The sequence below is a fragment of the Asterias amurensis genome, chromosome 11, assembly GCF_032118995.1.
Source record: "Asterias amurensis chromosome 11, ASM3211899v1".
In the NCBI taxonomy this organism is placed as follows: domain Eukaryota; kingdom Metazoa; phylum Echinodermata; class Asteroidea; order Forcipulatida; family Asteriidae; genus Asterias; species Asterias amurensis.
This window is the reverse complement of record NC_092658.1, coordinates 7,180,765-7,202,365: the sequence shown is the minus strand read 5'-3', so window position 1 is coordinate 7,202,365 and position 21,601 is coordinate 7,180,765. Positions and strand designations below refer to the sequence as shown.

General features: G+C 37.7%; 1 protein-coding gene across 1 annotated transcript in view; it reads left to right on the top strand.

The window, feature by feature from the left end:
- Positions 1-5,331: 5,331 nt before the first annotated feature.
- LOC139944707 (synaptotagmin-17-like) overlaps positions 5,332-21,601 on the top strand; it is a 42,293-nt gene continuing 26,023 nt past the window's right edge. The window contains exon 1 of the mRNA XM_071941788.1: positions 5,332-5,623. Coding sequence (XP_071797889.1) covers positions 5,606-5,623 — 18 coding nt within the window. The 5' untranslated portion in view covers positions 5,332-5,605. The remainder of the gene's footprint in view (positions 5,624-21,601) is intronic.

The following is a 21,601-nucleotide window of genomic DNA, read 5'->3' as shown; positions in this document are numbered from 1 at the left end:
TTATTTTCCCGCTTCTTTTGGATCCTTTCCTTAATCCCTTTCCCCCTCTCTTTTTCTATAAATGGATATGTATTTGTTTGTACTTGTTTTATGCCTCTGAAGAAGGTCCGGATTGGATCGAAAGCTAAGGCCATTAACCCTATTCATTATAATATAAAGATATAAAGATATAAAAAACATTCACAATGCATGTAAAATTTTGTTTTACCTACACAAATTAAAAACTAGCTTATGAAGCTTATTTTGCGTCAATCATTTTAAAGCAAACTTTAATGGCGTTGTAACATACATTCATGTTAATATAAATAAATACAACAGAAACTGAATATATGCAGAACTTAATAAGAAAAGAGACAACACCTTCGCCAGTTGAAGGTTAATGTACAGAGCTTTAGCCCTGAGCTTTCCTGAAAATGTGTAATGTAATTACAAAGAACTCTTCATCTTCAACGAATCCAGAAGGTCGAGGCAGATCATAATGCTTACAACCATTTCATCAATTTTGATGTAAATTATGTTTAAAGGCAGTGGACACTATTGGTAATTACTCAAAATAATTATTAGCATAAAACCTTGCTTGGTGACGAGTAATGGGGAGAGGTTGATGGTATAAAACATCGTGAGAAACGGCTCCCTCTGAAGTGCCATAGTTTTCGAGAAAGAAGTAATTTTCCACGAATTTGATTGCGAGACCTCAGATTTAGAACTTGAGGTCTCGAAATCAACCATCTAAACGCACACAACTGTTTTTTTCTTTCAATATTATCTCGCAAGTGCGATGACGGATTGAGCTCCAATTTTCACAGGTTTGTTATTTTATTCATATGTTGAGATACACCAAGTGAGAAGACTGGTTTTTGACAATTACCAATAGTGTCCAGTGTCTTTAATAAAAGAGTGCCCAGCATATCACGTTTCTGGTCATGATTTTGTCTTCCTGGTGCTGCTGAGTGCGCCCTCCCATATTTTGCCAACTTATATCTAGTGCCTGACTTACAATAACAAATACAAAATCAAAACACGCTGTCACCATCTTGGTCATGTTCCCTGTTTACATAACAGTTATGAATGCTATTCTTCATTGCGCAAACATGGCACCAGACTATTATTTTGACCAGCCTCAGTTTGGTTACAATGAGTTGGAATAGAGTAAAATCAAGATCTATAGTGTGTAAACACCTGCAATCGTGGACCCTCCTTCAACTATTTGCGATATCAACCGTGGACCACAATGCTTTCCTTTGTGATAGCAACTGAGGACATATTGTCCCTTTTGTTTTATAGGGCCCCGGTTTGAATGTGGATGTCCTACCCACACTGACTCTCAATTGTTTTCATGCATCCCTGTGGAGACATCCTTTGTTCTTTCCTCTGTCCCTACGTAGATTTTTCCAATAGACTTAAAACTACCTGTGGAGCACCCGGGGTTTAGTATTTCCCAATGAGGTCCTTTTATTTCTTAAAGCACACAAAAGACACAAACAAACAAACAAACAAACAAACAAACAAACAAACAAACAAACAAACAAACAAACAAACAAGCAAGCAAGCAAGCAAGCAAGCAAACAAGCAAGCAAGCAAGCAAACAAACAAACAAACAAACAAACAAGCAAACAAACAATTATACTAATAAACACATCTACAAAAAAAAAACCTACCCCTCAATCACAACGGGAAGATATTCTGGTTGTTCACTGAGCGTCTGTTTTACTTTTTTTTCCTAAAGTAATTTTGATCCCAGTGTTTTCCTTGTTCAAAATTGTTTTGAATTTCAAACTGATACAACGTCGTAAGTTTATGTATGAATGAAATTGACGAAAAGCACCTCATGAAATTGTTTTAAAATGATTGTCCTAGACAAGCGCATTGTGTTCTATGAGATTGTTCCGAACCAAGCTTGATCAGTTGTATTTAATCAAAGTCATTTGATTTGCTTTGGAAACGTCAGAACATTTTGTACACAATTGATTATTTAGAATTTAATTAGATTAAATTAAAATGGGACAAATTGGAGTCATAGTGTGACGATATCAATAAAGCATTCTCGTGGTTCAAAGCAAAAGCCGAAACAAACACTCTTTAATTGAACATTTTTAACGCTTGTGTTTTTTATCGGTTTTTCGATTATTTCAGATTCCTGCAGGCAGCCATTAAGAACATCTCCATCTACTCTGTTTGCAGAGTAAACTATATTTAAATTCAATAAACATTTATATCATGGAGGCAGTATGTACAAAGACAAGTGCGGGTTATTTACAATCATTATAATATTGGTGTGATTGTTATTGTCACATATAAAAAAAACGCAAATAAAAACACAAATCCTATATTAAAAAAATCATAAATACAATCCTAGCCAAAATGTAGGGAAAATGAAGCCTCGTGCTTTTATGCTTTACCCCATGCCAGACAATGACTTGGGCATGACAAGTATAAACTAAACAATGACAGAAACATGTGTTAGACAACCAATTCTAAAAGTGAATTTTAACGTAAAGCTGAACCAAACTCTCAAAAAATACTTCAATCGTTGTTTTTTTGCCCATTAACTGACGAAAATCTACGTGTTTTTATTCACATAGCCTGAAGTAATTTTTCTTCACTTGGCAGCTGGCTTGATTCATTTCTCATTCGCGTGAGTTGAGATGTACAAAATCTATTCCTTCTTAGTGATGAGGTCCTCAAGCTATACACCATAGCGAATTAGTATGCTCCACTCGTATGGAAAATCTAAACAACAACACCCACTCACTTACGTCATCATGTCTTAGGGCGGACTATTTATAATTTTTAGAATGTTCATGTTCATATTGAGGGTGAGGAAGTTCAAATCACTTTGTTGTTGCTCATAGTTAAAAAGACGCATTAAAAACAGGTTCACTTGCACTTAATTTGAACCAATCGCTTGGGGGAGGGGAAACTTGTTTTCTTCTTTTTTCTTCAAACAGTTCCATGAAATCGTTTCCATGTTTAGTAGTGTATCAAAGCGTAAGAGTCAATTCAATTTAATCCAATATTAATTTATTTCATAAAAATACTCAACCAAATAAAAAGTAAAAGACTAAGGGAGTTTGGTTTACAATAAAATTACATTAAAGTATACAATATTATGTTAAACACTATGCTAAAAAGGTTAGATGTTCAACAACTCAAACGGAACAACAAGTTGTGAATCTGAACTGTTTTTACTACAGTTTGTAATAGAAAGAAGATGTATGACTGATATGAAAGTGTTTGTATAAATGGTTTGTGTGTGATTTTCTTTTAACATAATTATTAACATATAACCTTACTTGGTAACGAGTAATGGGGAGAGGTTGGTAGTACAAAACACTGTGAGAAACGGCTCCCTCTGAGGTGCAGTAGTTTTCGAGAAAGAAGTATTTTCCAAGAATTTGATTTCAAACCTCAGATTTAGTATTTGAGGTTTCGAAATCAAGCAGCTGAAAGCTCAAAATTTCGTGTGACAAGGGTGTTTTTTCTTTCATTATTATCTCGCAACTTCGATTAGCTCAAGTTTTCACAGGTTTGTTATTTTATGCATATGTTGGGATATAGCAAGTGAGAAGACTAGTCTTTTGACAATTACCAATAGTGTTCAGTGTCTTTAATACAAGAACCAAATCGGTGTTAGGTATAGTGCCTACAAGTGCTTTTACAATGTGATGACACTGAATCTAAGTACATATGGGGGCATAATTGCTTGGCAACAGACAGCACAGGACAGAGTGAGATGGAGAATTGGTGAAGAGGCTTTCCTACTGCAGTGGCGTGAAACAGACTAGACAGGCAGACAGACAGACAGACAGACAGACAGACACTGAATCAAAATGTCTACTCGTTTATCCCCGCCTGTTTACATGCGTGTAATATTCCTGACAATATAGTTTGTAAATTTTGTAAATTTTGTTTGGGCTAGGCCTATTTGAAGCAATACGGTATACACATGTTGAGTGACATGATCCCGCTTGGTGGCGCCCCGCAATGTTTCTAAGAGCAGAACGATTCTGTGTGAGTTAGCCAGTCGACTAGTCCGTGTTATGTGACGACTGTAATGAAAAGCCTTGGGCAATGCAGAATCTCAGCGAGTGGGTAATAATGCACGCTAGGTTGTAGCTACGGAGCGCGGTATAGCTAGCGCTAGCTGGCAACACTCCATCCAGCATCATTCATATGTTTACTGTCTGTTTCTCTCTGTGTGTTTGGTAAGCGCCTTGCTGCCCAGCATATGGTAGGTGCGGGTTAACACCAGGCACCTCGTGCTGCCAAAAAGGGCACCGTACTGGCGGTATCAACACCAAAGGAGTAAACTGCATCAACCACTACTTTTTATCCCCTATGGGATAACCTAGAGTGTGATACCGAAGTGGGCAGAAAGCTGTCAAACCATACCTTTGCACATGTTTATGTAGATACTTCGCCAGCGGGTTTCGGCAAGGTGGATATCTTGTGTACTGGTCAAGCAGTGTTGTTGGAGACAGTGGGTAGTAGGGTACAGGAAGGGCCTGAGCAATCAAGGGCAGCTATCTGTGCTGAAAGACGCAATCCTCCAACTAAACATCTCCTTGATGAGCGGAACTTATGCAATGTTTCATCGTCTGTTTAGCGGTCACATGTTTCGACCCAGGGCAGTCTGTTAACTCTTATCATAATCCGGGATTTATCTTCAGTGGTGTAAGGAACATCCGGAGTTGAAATGACAAGATGCTGAGCCTTGTGACTTAAGTGACATAGATGGATGGATTAAAAGTAACATCAGCAAGAGGACAGCACGACGAACGACATTTCATCTTGATCTTTCTAATGGTTCTCAAGATTTCATTTATTTTGTTGCTGTAACCGGCTTGTTACTTTTCCGCTTTACGACTTAATTTAACTAACACCGCAACTTACTTTACGTTTTGGCGTGACTTATTTGCTACATCTTTGAGCGTTATACTCTGCTACTATTTGTGACAGTACATATTGCCTCCATCTTGTAACTTGTTACTCCTGCTACGTATTTTGGTGTGACAGTTTGCATACATTTGTGAAGTTACAGCCTGCTACGTATTCTGGTATTACAGCCTGCATCAATCTGTGACGTTACAGCCTGCTACGTATTTTGGTGTGACAGTTTGCATCAATCTGTGACGTTACAACCTGCTACCTATTTTGGTGTTACAGCCTGCATCCATCTGTGACGTTACAGCCTGCTACGTATGTTGGTGTTACAGCCTGCATCAATCTGTGACGTTACAGCCTGCACTTTATTTTGGTGTTATAACCTGCATCCATCTGTGACGTTACAACCTGCTTCGTATTTTGGTGTTACAGCCTGCATCAATCTGTGACGTTACAGCCTGCTACGTATTTTGGTGTTACAGCCTGCATCCATCTGTGACGTTACAACCTGCTACGTATTTTGGTGTTACAGCTTGCATCCATCTGTGACGTTACAGCCTGCTAAGTACTGGTGTTACAACCTGCATCCACACGTTACATCTTTGTACATTTACTTACCTTGGATATCTCGTCCCAAACTGCTTGCAATCTGAGCTACATTTTATAAGAGGTCTTCCATTAAAGCTGGTCTTGTCTTCAGTCATCAGAATTCACTCTAAAGATGACTTCGTATTTCAAGGTATTTTGAGTTTTTCTTTTTGTATTTGTCTTTTGTGCATGAGTGCAAATATAAATTGTGTTTGAGTATTACAACTGCGCGGTTAACTTGAAGAGGGGGAAGCTTACAAATTATTCATGAAATCATGAACAGAACGTTCATTTTACGGATTGTTGGTATTTCATATGACTTCATTCTCGTGTTGTTAAGTTAATAACTACTTTATAACTGTATGCATACAACAGTCCAAACACCACTGTATATTCACCCACTTTATGTCAACATCTATCCAAAATAGAGGCAACTTCCGTTCACCTCCCTTGACATAATTAATATTTCAATCTAAACTCACATATTATTTCCGCTTCTATTTCGTAATTCTAAATGTTCATTAATAATTAATATTTTACAGAGCGGGAGAGTTTTATTGATAACTGAGCCAAACGTACTTTGCCTCATTGATTGATTTGAATTGCGACAGTTATCGTGGGTCTATTTTACTTTCTCCCGTTCATAGGTAATCTGACCTATCTTCAGTTTAATGCAGAACAATTTTAATATTGTACTAGTATTTTAGGCAGCAGATTACGTAAAAATAGTGAGAAACAATTTCGTGTTTTGCTGTTATAGTAGACTTCGTAAATTAGAAGCAGGATGTGATGGTTTATAGCTTGTTTGTTATATTCCTGGAATATTTAGGAGAATGAATCTGAACGTTTTCTTAAATGAGTATGACTTGTTTCCATCACCTTTTTTTTCAATTCAAATTTATTTTCTTCAAATCAATTTCAAAATTGTTGATGTGTCTGAAGAAACAAATAGTTGGGAAAAAGCAAGAAAATTGTGGATAATATTACATAGAAAACATAAGGGCTTGTTGTTTTCTATTAGTTATGTTGAATTTCCCCCAAACCGTTAATGTATCACCCGATGTCAGTTTTATGCTGCTCAACCTAGATTGATACAACAACAGCGAAGTAAAGCTATTTCCTAATCATATAAATATTGCATGCAATTCTGATTGTTTCGCCGTAACGATGATAAATGAAAGATATAATGGCTAATGAGGGCGACGCATGGTCACTGATACGGAAGGGTCAGCCGTGGTGTTCCATAAGACTGGACTTCTCCTATATGGTCAAGTGATCCTTGTTAATTTTAATCATCTGTACCATTCAGATTAAATGACCGTTGCTCAGGAAACATTGTTGATAATCATCGCTGGTGTCAACGATCATTGGAACTGTTTCCGTACTACAACTTTCCCCTTGTCAATTATTAACATTATGTTAATTTACTTTGACATAAAGTGAAAGTGGATGTTTTTACTGTTTTCGTTAAGGTTGCTCAGGAATGCTCTGCTATAGACTAAAAACTCCTGGGTCAGACGGAATTGACCTGGATCAGACAGAATTAACCTGGGTCAGACAGGCTTGACATGGATCAAACAGAATTGACCAAGATTTTCTGACCAATTTCTGGGTCGGCTGACCCGATAACTGGTCAACGAGAAGATGACCTAAGTAAATTTGACTAGGATTCTGCCTCAGTTGTTACCAAACCTGGTTCTTTTTGACACCGCATCCGGGTTATACTAACCTAGAGCTGGATCAAGACACACGGGACCTGGATCCGGTTCAATTATGACACACTAAGCACTGCTCGTTGTGGTAAGCTGTGCCATGTAATTAAGCCCAGACCTTCTGAACAAGTAGAATTCACACATTTATTTTTGCCGAGGAACAGAAACCATATGAACCTTCGCAATGCTCCCCTGAGGAGAACTTAATCTTTCCGGAGGACTTGTTTCATAATTCCAAGTAGTCTTTATTTGTGATTATCAAGATGTCATTCTCTTTGGCCCTTTAGCCTTTTAGACTATTTACTATTCATGTTATATATCAATGCTCCTCTGTCTCAATGCACCTCCTCTACTCCTTTCTTCTATAATCCTCCACCCCCACCCCCGCTCCCCTCAACTCACTTCCCTCAGTTTCTTCTCTTACCATCCCACATTCCCTTCCCCCATTCTCTTCCTCTCCTTCATTTTCTGCCAACCATCGTTTCCTGATACCTGGTGTAAGAATCCTAGAAGAAACGATTGTTTCTCTTTCTATCTGAGCGTGCTTCATTGCAAAGCAAAGCAGCTGGTTTTACCCCCATCGGGCTTGAGTGCCTTCTGTGTTCACCACAGCGCTACATTCAATTAATAACCCACGCTGCAATACTGCTTTATACTTTATCAATAAGATCGCTCTAAGATGATGATTCTATCACAGATAATAGAAGAAACTGAACAGGTCTCCAGAATTATAGACAGTGGCTTAACTGACCCTAGATTAAACCCTTACACCATACTGTTTGGTTCCTACACTCATGCTGTTAAAAGGTTGGGGTAATTTTCGTACCACGTCCTCTGATTTTACATTAAACTTACATGATTTGAAAATGATGATGGTAGAAAGCTTCCCTTGAAATATTACTTGCTGAGGTGTTGTAGCTTTTGAGAAATGAGTGAAACAAGTCACGAAAAGATTGCTTGTCTCAATTTTAGCATGTAAATTTTACCAATTATTGTATTTTACCAAAACTGGTTATAAATAAGGGAATCAATGTGTGGTGAAGAGGTTTTCAACGAGTGGTTTAAACCCAACGAGGCCTGGTTCTTGATAATTTTACCGATTCAACACACTTTGATTCCCATTCATAAATACCTTTTCGGTCAAAACACATCAACACTTTTTGGTCAAAAAGTAAAATAAATGCAAAAATTACAATTGTTCAAGGATTTCTTTCAACACAACACCCCTCCAGCTATATGAAATGGTAAGGCCCTCGGGTAAACAACTCCTTATAAGGGAATGCTGTGCGCGTCGCGCGTATCGCGTGATGTGGCACAACTGTCCCGGCCGTTGCTCTCGACCAATAGGAATGAAGAAACTGTCTTATAAGCACAGGTGCAAGCTCGCGTGTCACGCCCATGTTTCAACACTTTTTTCTGGTCATAAACAAAGGTTTATACACACCCACGTGACGCGCTCTCCACCAATAGGAAAAGCGAAACTGTTTGAGGTACTTATGAATACGTTTTTACATTGAGACGAAAGTTGCTTTTATGACTTGTTTACTCATTTCTCCAAAAACTGCAGCATCACAGCAAGTAGTATTTTAAGGGAAGTTTTCTTCTATCATTATCTTTAAACTGTACAATTTTAATGTAAATATGTGGACATTGTGTTTGTTGTTACAAATATTTTAATACGACGTTTGATATCAAAAGCGCGGGTGTTCACGGACGGTTGACATTTACATTTTGGATAAGACCGGTTGTTTTTCAGAGATAAAGGCTTTTAGAAGTTGTGAAACAATACCAACGACAGATGTTATGCAGAAGGCTTGTGTTTTTCTTTGCTGTGGGATTCCATTATGATCGATAAATAAATTGTTGTTAAGTTGGAGAGCTGTATTTTTTCATGAGCACTATAATGCCTTTGTCTTGCTTGGGAATATTTTCCGTCACACTCAGCCTGTATTTTGATTCATATGCTAAATTAAAAACACAAAATAAACTTGCACCAAGACACTCACAAAACATCAATTCAACTCAATTCAATTCATTAAGGTTTATTAAAAATATCACAAAATACACGACAGAAGTTGAAAAGACTTAAATTGGCGTGTTTACATTCATTATTGTAAAAAATTACAAAAAACAACAAACTCTGACTAAAAAAAAGAGAAGAAAAGCTGCAGGCATGAATGCACAAAAAATGAAACATAATTGATTAAATTTGATAAAAATTTGATAAATCAATAGTTATGTTGTTTATTTTGTTGGTAAACACTTACATAAATTTGATAATATTTCAGCAGTTATTTTGATGATGAATTTTTTTCAAACGTGGAAATTATTATTGACAGTTTTCTCTTTTCCAAACCAGTGATAACTCAATCAACTTCTCAGCTTTAGCAACACAGAGAGTTATGATTGAAAAACAATATCTTTCGTTCGAACTTGCTTTGTATGTAAAGTCGGGTTAGTTGCGCCGGGTTTTCCGTTCGGGACAGTTTTTTATAACTTATGTAACAGATCAGTATTGAGTAAACGATGTGGAAGTACTTAAGAAAGTACCATCACTGTGACGTCACTTTTCCTTAGTACTTCAAGCTGCTCTGGTCCCAAATTCATAGAGATGACAAAAAGTAGCTGTGCGCAACAAATCCATGCTGTGATACCCGAATTTGGTTATCCATCCAAAATACTAAGTCCAATGTACAATATATGTGACTAAAATCCTGCTTATTTAAAAACAAATTTCGCTGCAGGTTTATTATTAATATTAAACAAAATAATGAAATAATTCACAAATTGATCAGTATAAAAAATTTAAAAAAGTAAAAAATAAAAAAGGAAATAGCTTTACATATTTATTCTTTGTAACCTGTTTTAGTCAACATTATTAAAACAAGAATACCAGTATTCAAAGTTAAGTACTTTCATATATGACATCCTTGAATTTTAGGAGATTTGTTTGCGATTACAGTTCCCGTCGAAACTGTTTACATTTATAAATTGAGATTATACTCAAGAAATAGGATCTGTTTTTGAATCCTTTGCTACTTCACATGCGACGCACAAGACAGTTAACATGTAATTATTAACCAACAACCTCCACACGTAACCAGATAACGGTATAGGCCAACTGCTTTCCTTCTTATCACAAACCTTCTCAAATAAATGGATTATAATATGATTTATGACACTAGATGGATTCGGATGAATAATCTTTCCCAAAAGGAAATGCTGATTAAATTATACTATTTCATGCTTTACTCGAAAAAAGATTATCATCAAATTTCTCATTATTATGACTGATTTGTGTCGTTGATACGTTTCAAATAAAGGCCTAAATAATTACTTTAATCTGTGTTTGGACAATTACCATTTAACCGGTTAACTGGTTCGATCTCGAATAAAGGCGGTGTAAATTAGCAAATACAATATATAAATGCATGTAGGTCTACAATGTATAATAATAATTATGCCGTGGTTAATGGCAATATATCTAAAGTATAGCCATTTTTACAGTGCACCATTTTTATCAATAAAACCCAACCGAGTCTAGAAGGGATGTAGTGTGGTACATTATATGTTGTAAATATAGGAATACTTAACGTCTGCTCATAACTATAATAAGTTCATACTAATGACAACTTCATACGTAATGATCAAAATATCGTTTTTATTTTATTTGTTTTTTTTTTATACTTAGAATATTTATTTTTGCAAAATAAATACATTGATGACCACTCTTGATCATTAAACCTATAGCACTGGAGCTCTAAAATATGAAAGGCAGTTTTACAAAATCCATATATATTGCACTAATAAGGACCTTAAAGTTCTGAGCAGAGTGCTGTTGCAAACACGATGGGAGTGTTTTTCAATGATTGGTGGTTTTTAACATACGCTGTCAAATAGAATAGTAGCCACCCGTGTCATTATTTCAGCTTAAAAATCGACAGTTAAATTCCCGTATATTTTCCTGGACATCTTTGCTACGCAAAATAACCGGACGAAATCGACCCTGAATACAGTAATAAATGTAAATGTTAATTTCACCAAACGGTGTAAATTATTCCCCTGCTTTATTAGCCTTGATTTGACCATCTTGCTTTGAAAGGTGTAGAGAACAACACGTCAAGACCGTAATACAAAGGTCAAGAGAGTCCTATGCATATCTGTCATGGTCGTATAGCAATGGGCAGCGCGCCTCTGATTGGTAGTGGCTATTTAGAAAACACCTGTGTAGCTCGATGGTGTCGTGATCAAGCGTAAAACCTGTCAACACGCTTATTAAGTATTACCATGGCAACGTTTTTTTCCTGTAGAATTCGGCTTTGTTGCATGATGAAGGTGATTATTGTGTGACGTTCTGATGACATCTTGTATACCCGTGTTTCCCCACAGTGGAGCTGGTTTTGTCGTTATAACAATTTGACATGATTCGATGCGTGTGGTTCGTCATACCTTGTTGATTGGGTGATGATTGTGTATTGTTCACATAAACATACTGTGCGAATTGCGTGTTTCATCTCATTAAATATAGGACATTCTGAGTAATTGTGCATATTCCTTTAGGCCTATTCATGTTTGGAACAAGTAATTCTAAAAACAGTAACATGATTGCAACATTTCAAAAACTGCATATAAACAACTATCAATACAAAAACAAAAACTGAAACTAAACCGACCTATACAGTTCTAGAAGAGATGGGTTTTGAGAGCAAGTTTGAAATCAAAACTAAAGACTATAATATATGCATTTATGATGTCACACTGAAAAATTATATTGTCAATAATGTTGGCGCCTTTTCTCAAAAATGCGCATTTATCTTTGAATACCACATTAAATTGTTACGCACAGGCTGCCATCATTTCTATGGTAGTCTTTCAAAAGTTCAATACCTAAGAACTAACCACTGAATCATGAAGGTTCAATTAATTCAGTTCAATAATGGTTTATTAAAAACATGACTCGCTTGCACATGTGAACATGACTTAAAAGTTTGAACAAACACTTCATTAAACATGAAATTCAAACACTCCAGAAACTATAACATTCAAGAGCATTACAAAAGCAAACAAATTAAGACACAGAAGCCAATCATTAAAAAAAGGTTTATTCGGCGTTGGGCATCTTCATTGTATTTCATTTTAACAATAGAGGACCGTCCAATCAAAATGATGGGTTGGTTTTAATGACCATCTGGCTACGTCTTGGATGCTTTCCGGTTGGTATCCACGCTCTATTCGTATCATCTCCTATTAGAAAACAATGGACCATTGATATTAAAAACCTGCCTGTAATCCCAGCCGGACCCTTAGGCTGTGTTGAGCTTCACTAATTTGTAAACATTGCGGCCTTAGATTGCTTTGTGGTTGCGTCAATTGTTGCTCTCGAATATGTCTCAAACAATTTATGAGAATCTAGAATAAGCTGTTGCAAACTTACCAACCAAAAGGACATGCCGTATAAATGCAAAAAATAGTTTATAAATTAATAATTTTTTTCGAAGGCTACAATAAAAAAAAATAAAAAAAATAAAAAAATATATGTTAAAAGGGAAATAGTCTGGCCCCCTTGTAATGATTCAAAGTGTCCATTATAATTCGTATTTATTACTGCATTTATGAATACAAAGTGTTTGAAATTCAACACACTGTTTTTTTAATGTACAATACAATGGATGTTCATGTATGAACAGAAAACAAACAAACAAACAAACAAACAAACAAACAAACAAACAAACAAACAAACACCCCACCCACTAACATCCAAACAAACAAACATGACTGTGTAGGATCGTAGGATATACAGTGTCAGTCCGCGATCAACTACAGTAGTAAATGTTCATCATACCGAGTTGTTTTTATAAAGAGAAAATTTGAAATACATCCGTTGTTAGGCTTAAGGGATGTCTTAAAATATACACAGTGTTTGCATATTATACGTTCAGATCAATCCACGCTCACGGCATGCAGCAACTCTTCAATACGTCTTCTTCACACCGTTCAGCAAAAATTAGGGCACGCCAAATTAAATTGTCAATCTGAACTGCTCGAGCAAAGTGGATGGTAATGAAATCATATTACGGGAAAACATTCTGCCAACTTATTTTACATCGAGTTTGTGCAACAAAAATAGAATTTTTTTAAGAGTTGATGCGGGAGGAGTTGTTTGTGACGAGTATGGAAGTAATTTGAACCTTCAACGCCATATTGCATGACGTCATCTCAAAGGTTTAAACAGCGCCCTCATTGAAGTTGATTTTTACGTGTACTTTGATGAGAACATTAAAGAATTAGTTACAAAAAAACTCGTTTAAGATTACAGATTTACATAAAACTTGCACGGTCTAATGCTGATGATATCATGATATTAGAAAACATCTATTGAAATATTACTCTCTGAAATGTCATAATTTGATAATAAATAAATAAAACTAAGTTCCCGTTTGGAGTTTCCCTCTGTGAGCGTGTTTTTGTTTTCTTTTTTATCGATGTCATGCAAAAGTAATCTGTTTTTTCACAATTTTTCTCGTGACCCAGATGGCCGATCGATCTCAAACTTCTACAGGTTTGTCAGTTAAAGTTTTCTGTAATGTTCTCGACGTTGGGGAAGAGCGGTGACACACATCTAACGTTTAAGAGGTATCTTTGATATAAATAAAACTAAGATTGACTGAAAACCGTGTTTTGGGGTAGACCAGCTTTATTGCCAATATTTTGATCTTCCTTAGACCTTCCTGTCTTTATTTGAGTGATGATACACTCTTTCATTATTCAATTATTTAAATTCTCTACCATTAAAATGCTCATTGGTAAATCAAAGACATTAATAGCTTTGTCCTGACATCAAATTGAAGTAGACTGAGTTAATCCTCAATCAGTTCTTCTTCTGTCTTCGAAATGCTTGGTTAATGATGAGGGACCAGGCGTTCAAGACCGTGCGTTAAAAAAGGCGCGAAACGAACCACTAAACCTGACGGGTCCCTCTCAAGCCGCGGGCTTAGCGGGGTGTTGGAGTACCAGCCAACAATCAATACAACTCACACACATCACTGCGATGGTGTCCAGCAGAGGTGTGGGGTTGACTGCACGCAAGCCGCTATAGGGGGGGGGGGGGGCTTTATTTAAAATATAAAAAAATCTGGTGGTCGTGTCGCGTGCGTGGGAGGGGGGGGGCATCGAAATACTGTATTTAGATATCCGACGGCTGTTTTACTTCTTAAGATTCTCCATGTCAGCCATTGAGAACGCTATATTCGTAGACCCGACAGCTCTCACCTCTAAGGATTTTCCAAGTCGACCATTGATTTACTGTATCCGGAGATCCGACGGCTGCTTCGCTAAAGCTTCTTCAAGTTGGCCATTGACTGTTGGCTGTTTCGCCTCTAAAGATTCGCCCACTAAACTCATTCCAATGTCACAGGGTTTTGTCCTTAAATATATCCATAGGCCTACAGCGGTGAAAGGAAACTCAGTCAATCACAACTGAGTAACTTTATGAAGACGAAAAAAAGGATAACTTTTTATTACGTTTTCTTGTTAAGTATTTTGATGATTGTGACGACAGATTGGTTTCTAGTGATAGGATCTGCAGAGAGGGGCTTCAGCGTAATATCCGATTAAGAGTTTGCTCCATTGCTAAATTGTAAAATCCAATTACCATTCCTAATTTTAAGCCAAGATCTAGCCTTAAGATTGTTAAATTATTTTAAAGCGAAAGCTTTTTTATTTGCAATTTTCCAGTAATTACGTGAAGAATTCTTACATGGCGATCGCGCGTCATCTAAATTGAAGCGCTATCTATGCTTTAATCTTGTAGACTGTGTAGCAAGAATGTCTTTTGAGGGGAATGACTTTGACAAATTTCTAAAACTGTGCACTGTACTCTTTGTGATATCATCGTTAGATTTTCTGAAACAGAACCCGTACAGACAAACAGTAGGACTGTAAAGTGCCACACCGTTGAAGTATTCTTTATCCCAATACACAAATTGGGGGGATATTTTATCGAGTATAGCGGCTTAACGTGGATGTGGCTTAGCGTGGCTATGGCTTAGTCTGGATGTGGCTAAGCTCGGTTGTGGTTATGGCGTTACCATCTCATCAGCTTGACCGAGTTTCTCTACAGACGTATCGACCTGTAAATTATTTTAACATGATTTAGTAATCAGTATGCGAGGTTTATGTCATCAGGTAATGGACTCTCAACCGTGTTGGATAAGAGCTTGAGCCTGTTACCACCAGAACAGTGGTTCGAATCTCCCTTAAGACCAGGGCTGGGTAAGGGTTGGATAAGAGCTTGAACTTGTTACCAGGTGTGCAGTGGTTCGAATCTCCCTTTAGACCATGTAAGGGTTAGATAACAGCTTGAACCTGTTACCAGGTGGACAGTGGTTCGAATCTCCCTTCAGACCAGGTAAGGGTTAGATAAGAGCTTGAGCCTGTTACCAGGTGGACAGTGGTTCGAATCTCCCTTTAGACCAGGTTAGGGTTGGATAAGAGCTTGAACATGTTACCAGGTGGACAGTGGTTCGAATCTCCTTTTAGGCCAGGTAAGGGTTGGATAAGAGCTTGAACCTGTTACCAGGTGGACAGTGGTTCGAATCTCCCTTCAGACCAGGTTAGGGTTGGATAAGAGCTTGAACCTGTTACCAGGTGGACAGTGGTTAGAATCTCCCTTTAGACCAGGTTACCAGGTGGACAGTGGTTCGAATCTCCTTTTAGACCAGGTAAGGGTTGGATAAGAGCTTGAACCTGTTACCAGGTGGACAGTGGTTCGAATCTCCCTTTAGACCAGGTTAGGGTTGGATAAGAGCTTGAACCTGTTACCAGGTGGACAGTGGTTCGAATCTCCCTTCAGACCAGGTTAGGGTTGGATAAGAGCTTGAACCTCTTACCAGGTGTACAGTGGTTCGAATCTCCCTTTAGACCAGGTTAGGGTTGGATAAGAGCTTGAGCCTGTTACCAGGTGGACAGTGGTTCGAATCTCCCTTCAGATCAGGTTAGGGTTGGATAAGAGCTTGAACCTGTTACCAGGTGTACAGTGGTTCGAATCTCCCTTTAGACCAGGTAAGGGTTGGATAAGAGCTTGAGCCTGTTACCAGGTGTACAGTGGTTCGAATCTCCCTTCAGACCATGTAAGGGTTGGATAAGAGCTTGAACCTGTTACCAGGTGGACAGTGGTTCGAATCTCCCTTTAGACCAGGTTAGGGTTGGATAAGAGCTTGAACCTGTTACCAGGTGGACAGTGGTTCGAATCTCCCTTCAGACCTGGTTAGGGTTGGATAAGAGCTTGAACCTGTTACCAGGTGGACAGTGGTTCGAATCTCCCTTTAGACCAGGTTAGGGTTGGATAACATTTGAGACCAATTCCGAACTGACTCCGCGGCAGTACAGTTATTATGATCCTATAAGCTAAAGTAGTAGTCCAGTCAAATTTCTATACCATCCGCCCTGGTAATAGTTATAAAGCAGGACAGTTCTTTTCAGAACTGAGAAGTCTCCCGAACCTCCGATTCTACTCAACGGCAGTAGAATAAAGCAAGACAGTTCCCTAAGAACAACTTTACCTGGCAAGTAGATATACACACATGGTGTTACCGCAAACCAATATATATTGATACCCCACCATGCAATGCCTCAAATCCTATATTACTAAAACAAATCACCAAAACGATTTAAACATCAGTTGTTTGCCAATTGAGTAGAAACATCTGGGTGATGCTTCATAATTTGTAGCAAAAGTTTGCCTGTATGGACAAAGTAATGTACAGATTGTAATTTTATTAATGAGTTTCATTTTGATTTATCAGCGAGGGAATAATCAAGTTTCAGGGACACGATTTACAAATGTCAGATATCAAATTAGTACAGCTTTGTATTAATGGACTACAAACCACGTATGCAAAATTGAAATAATATTGCCATATGGATTGAAAATTACAATAAATCCAGTACCTCTGTATGGAATGCTAGGACATGGTTTTTAAGGTCTAACGATGAGACCTTGCGGTAACAGCTGATTGTGTCTGTCTTTTAATACGGGATTTTTTTTTTGGGGGGGGGGGGAGGGGAAAGAAAATGTACAGATCCACCATTCTTCCATCAAGAAGTAAAAACACAAGAAACTTAATTTGTGATTTGTAGAACATCCGGTAGAATTTTCATCAAGCTCTGAAAAGGGGTTTGGATACTTTTTGTACGACACAAAACACAATGTCCACAGATTTAACTATACACGGTTTGATGATAGAATGTTTCCCCTTAAAGGAACACGTTGCCTTGGATCGGACGAGTTGGTCTAAACAAAAGCGTTTGTAACCGTTTTTTATAAAATGCATATGGTTGGAAAGATGTTTTAAAAGTAGAATACAATGATCCACACAAGTTTGCCTCCAAATTGCGTGGTTTTCCTTCTACTGTGCGAACTAACATGGTCGGCCATTTATGGGAGTCAAAATTTTGACCCCCATAAATGGCCGACGTGTTAGTCGACGAGGTAAAAGGAAAACCACGCAATTTCGAGGCATGTTTGTGTGTATCATTGTATTCTACTTTTACAACATCTTTCTACCCATATGCATTTTATAAAAAACGGTTACAAACGCTTTTCAAAGACCAACTCGACCGATCCAAGGCAACGTGTTCCTTTAAGATATTACTTTCTGAGGTACTGCAGTGTTTGAGAAAGGAGTAAAACAATGTCACGGAAATAATGTTCGTCTCAGGTGACGAATATTATTTCAGCATGCACGACGTATTTACGCGACTCTCTTGATTGTTTTCAATTTTTCTTACAAACTTGACGACCAATGAAGCTGAAACTTCTAGAGGTAAATTTTATTACATACATCTTCATTCACAGTGAGTAGGAATTCATATCATGGCAAAAAACTCGATCTACAAAAGGTATCGAAACCTTTTAAAACTGATGAAGCTCATCCGAGACGCGGAAACATATATATAACATATATAGCATACATCTTCGTTCACAGTGAGTAGGGATTCATGTCATGGCAAAAAACTTGGTCTACAAAAGGTATCATAACCATATAACCAGCCCAACTGTCATCGAGCTTTGCCGAAACTTATGATTCAGCGAAAATAAACAGCAATTCGATGGCTTTGATAAAGAGAGGCAAAATGTGTGTTTTTCAGTCCAGTTGTTTGAAATGACAGCAAGTACAGTTTTGCACCTAGGGCGCTCTCCAAATCCTAGCGATACCATTACATAGAAAGATATAAAACTAAACATTTTTTAGAGAGCTGTCTTCAGAGACTCGTCAGCAATTTTAAGGCCATTCTTCAATTGCATTCACCCGTATGCAGTCCAGTTATTCATCCAGGCCGGTTGTGTTTCAAAGCAACACTTCACGGCCCCTTGATGCCTCGACATCAGCTTCTTCTTTTTTAGTCTTCTTTTTTCGGTTTTAATATTTTTTAACCTTTCCTCGTCCCCAGGCCTCTTGTTTTGATAGGAACTATCGGCCGACAACGTGTGCAATAAGAATGCAGTGTTCGCCCCCGGCACATCGATCAACTCTGTGGATTGTGGATAATCGATTGATTAATAATGCTTCCATTTACAGGTGTCTTTGTCACCTGCTTATACGAGACTATTTACAGTCGTAATATTTCGGCTACCCGAGCTGGGCCTGTCTACCCAACCCCCTCTCACACACACTCTCCCTCTCTCTTCTCTCTTCTTTATTATCCCTTTCTGTCTTTTGTAGTTATGCCGTAGGGGGGCGAAGGTATGGATTCAAAGTGCTTTCGATTTTTGTGCATCTTTTAGGTGGGATACGGGGCTGTGTGGATTTGATTGCTTGTGTGAGAGCCGTAGACTCGCTGCGTAGTTTAATTCTGCAAATTTTTGGCAATTTTTATTATTTCAATTTCTCTTAATCAGTTTACAAGCGAAACTGGTAGAGTGGGAGACACTTCACTTTTGACATTGCCCTGTTCTACGTCATGATGATGTCATATAAATTTGAAGAGGACGATGATTTTTAAAGAAAAATGCAGATATAGACAGGCCAGTCACGCTTGACGTATACATGAACAAGAAATCGTATATTAAGGCAGAGTCTGACTTGCCATGTCATTGAAAACTCCTGCTCTGTGTATTGTAGGTATAGTGGGAGAAGGGTTTTAAAGTGAAACTACTACACGTCCAGTGAAGTGTGTTGTGTTTAGTGGATAGTTAATGGTAGTTTTGAGGAAATCCTGCACTGTGAATTGTGCTAAGCCTATGTGGATAAAGGGGTATGTGAAAATACTGCACTGTGAATTGTGTTAATCCTATGTGGATAAAGGGGTATGTGAAAATCCTGCACTGTGAATTGTGTTAATCCTATGTGGATAAAGGCTAGTGGATAAAGGGTAGTATTGTGAACAATATGCACTGTAGATAGATATGGTGGTTATATAGTGGATATTGTGAAAATTATTTTGTATATTGTGTTGTGGTTATTAGTGAATTATTAATAGCAGTATTCTGAGTAGGCTGCGACGTATGTGCTAGGTAAATTGTGTATCGAATTGTAGGTAATAATGAAGTGGGTATTTAACAAAGAACTTTTAATCATCATTGAGAGAAATTAATTGATATTAATTTTCATCTTTTTGTGGTGAAATATTTCGCTCTCTGTCCTCGATCTCCTCGTTCGTGTGAGAGAACGTCTAATATCAACCTCGAAAAATGATTTTACATGCACAGGTTACTTACTATAGAGAGGAGTTTTCTATTACTCATTATAATATTTGTAATAGTCTGTGACTAAATTACGACCTCATTATTGAGTTACATTGTCAAAAATAAATGTGACGTCTTCACGACCGGTGCAGCGATATTTTCAGGCATGCAACTTAGCCGCTGAGTAGCTGATCTGTTGATTTCCTCTTTTTTACTTTTCAAAATAGTGCGTCCAAAGAAACCTGAAAAACACTGCTCAAAAATTAAGTGTGATTGGCAATTCCTCTTTTTTTTTTTGCGAGTAGAAAGTTGCATGTCTGTGTTTTCTTGCAAGTCAGCGCAACATGGAACAACAAAACGGTGGGGAGAATACTGGCAAACAGCCGGCGGACCTGGGGCCTGAAGACGCCCACGCGTTTCATGTTTATGCCGCGTGCCTGGGGTTTATCGCTCTCTGGTTCCCTAAAAAATATGGTGCTCGGTAGATATTTCTCGTCTTGTTTTTCATCATGAATGCCCCCCCCCCCAAATGAATGCATCGATTCAGTGACAATACTGAAGGAGCATGTAGGAGATACTGATTAGGAATATGAAGACAGTAAATTACAGCAATAGAACATGTGCTCTGAGTTTGCCCGTTGTCGGTTGTTTCTTATTCTCTGGAAAAATCTTCTGTTGGCCTTGCTCGATGGCCTTGCTTGGCAACATGTTCGAGATTTCATGTTGACGTTTCTGCTGCTCTCTGTTTTGGAAGTTTTTTGTATTCATGGATTTGATGAAACTAGCTTCCTTAATGCATTTTTATGTATATTCAAGACATGAACATAGACTTCAAAGATGCATTTGTCTCAGTGCATGTCAAAGAGTGGTCGAAGTGACCGTCAGTTGGCTGGTTGCGAATAACCCGAAAGGCTGTATTTAAAGGCACTGAACACGTTTGGTAATTGTCAAAGACCCGTCTTCTCACTTGGCGTATCCCGATATAGGCATAAAGTATCAAACCTGTGATAATTTGGGCTCAACTAGTCGAGATGTTCGAAAAAAATACTACGTTACTTCAGAGGGAGCCGTTTCTCACAAATGTGTTATACTATCAACCGCTCTCCATTGCTCGTTACGAATGCTAACAATTTGTAATAACACTTTATGCAAACATGAGCAGTAGAGGACATTTTGACTGATTTCCACACTCGACATTTTATTGCAATTAGGATCATGTGCTAGACTCATTAATCACGTGAACATCTGGTACCGTGCAAACAAATGACAGCGAGAAAAACATGAACACATCACATACAAAAAGAACAAAAACTAATGTCTACACATGCGTGCTTACTGTAGGTTCAGTTAACCCAAGCTTGGTTTTATTATGTGAAAATGGAAAACTGTTAACCCTCACAATCCAATAAAACAAAACACAATGTCCACAGATTTACATAAAACTTACACAGTTTGAAGATAGTGATATAGTAGAAAGCTTCCCTGAAAATATTACTTGCTGAGGTGCTGTAGTTTTTGAGAAATGAGTAAAACAATGTAATGAAAATAATTTTCGTCTCGGTGATCATGAGACGAACATTTTTTAGGCATGTAAAAACGTATTTTCATGAAAATGATTTACAAATTTCTCAAAAACTACAGCACCTCAGCAAGTAGTATTTTAAGTAAGCTGTCTACCATCATTATCTTCAAACGGTGTTAGTTACGTGTAAATATGTGGACATTGTGTTTT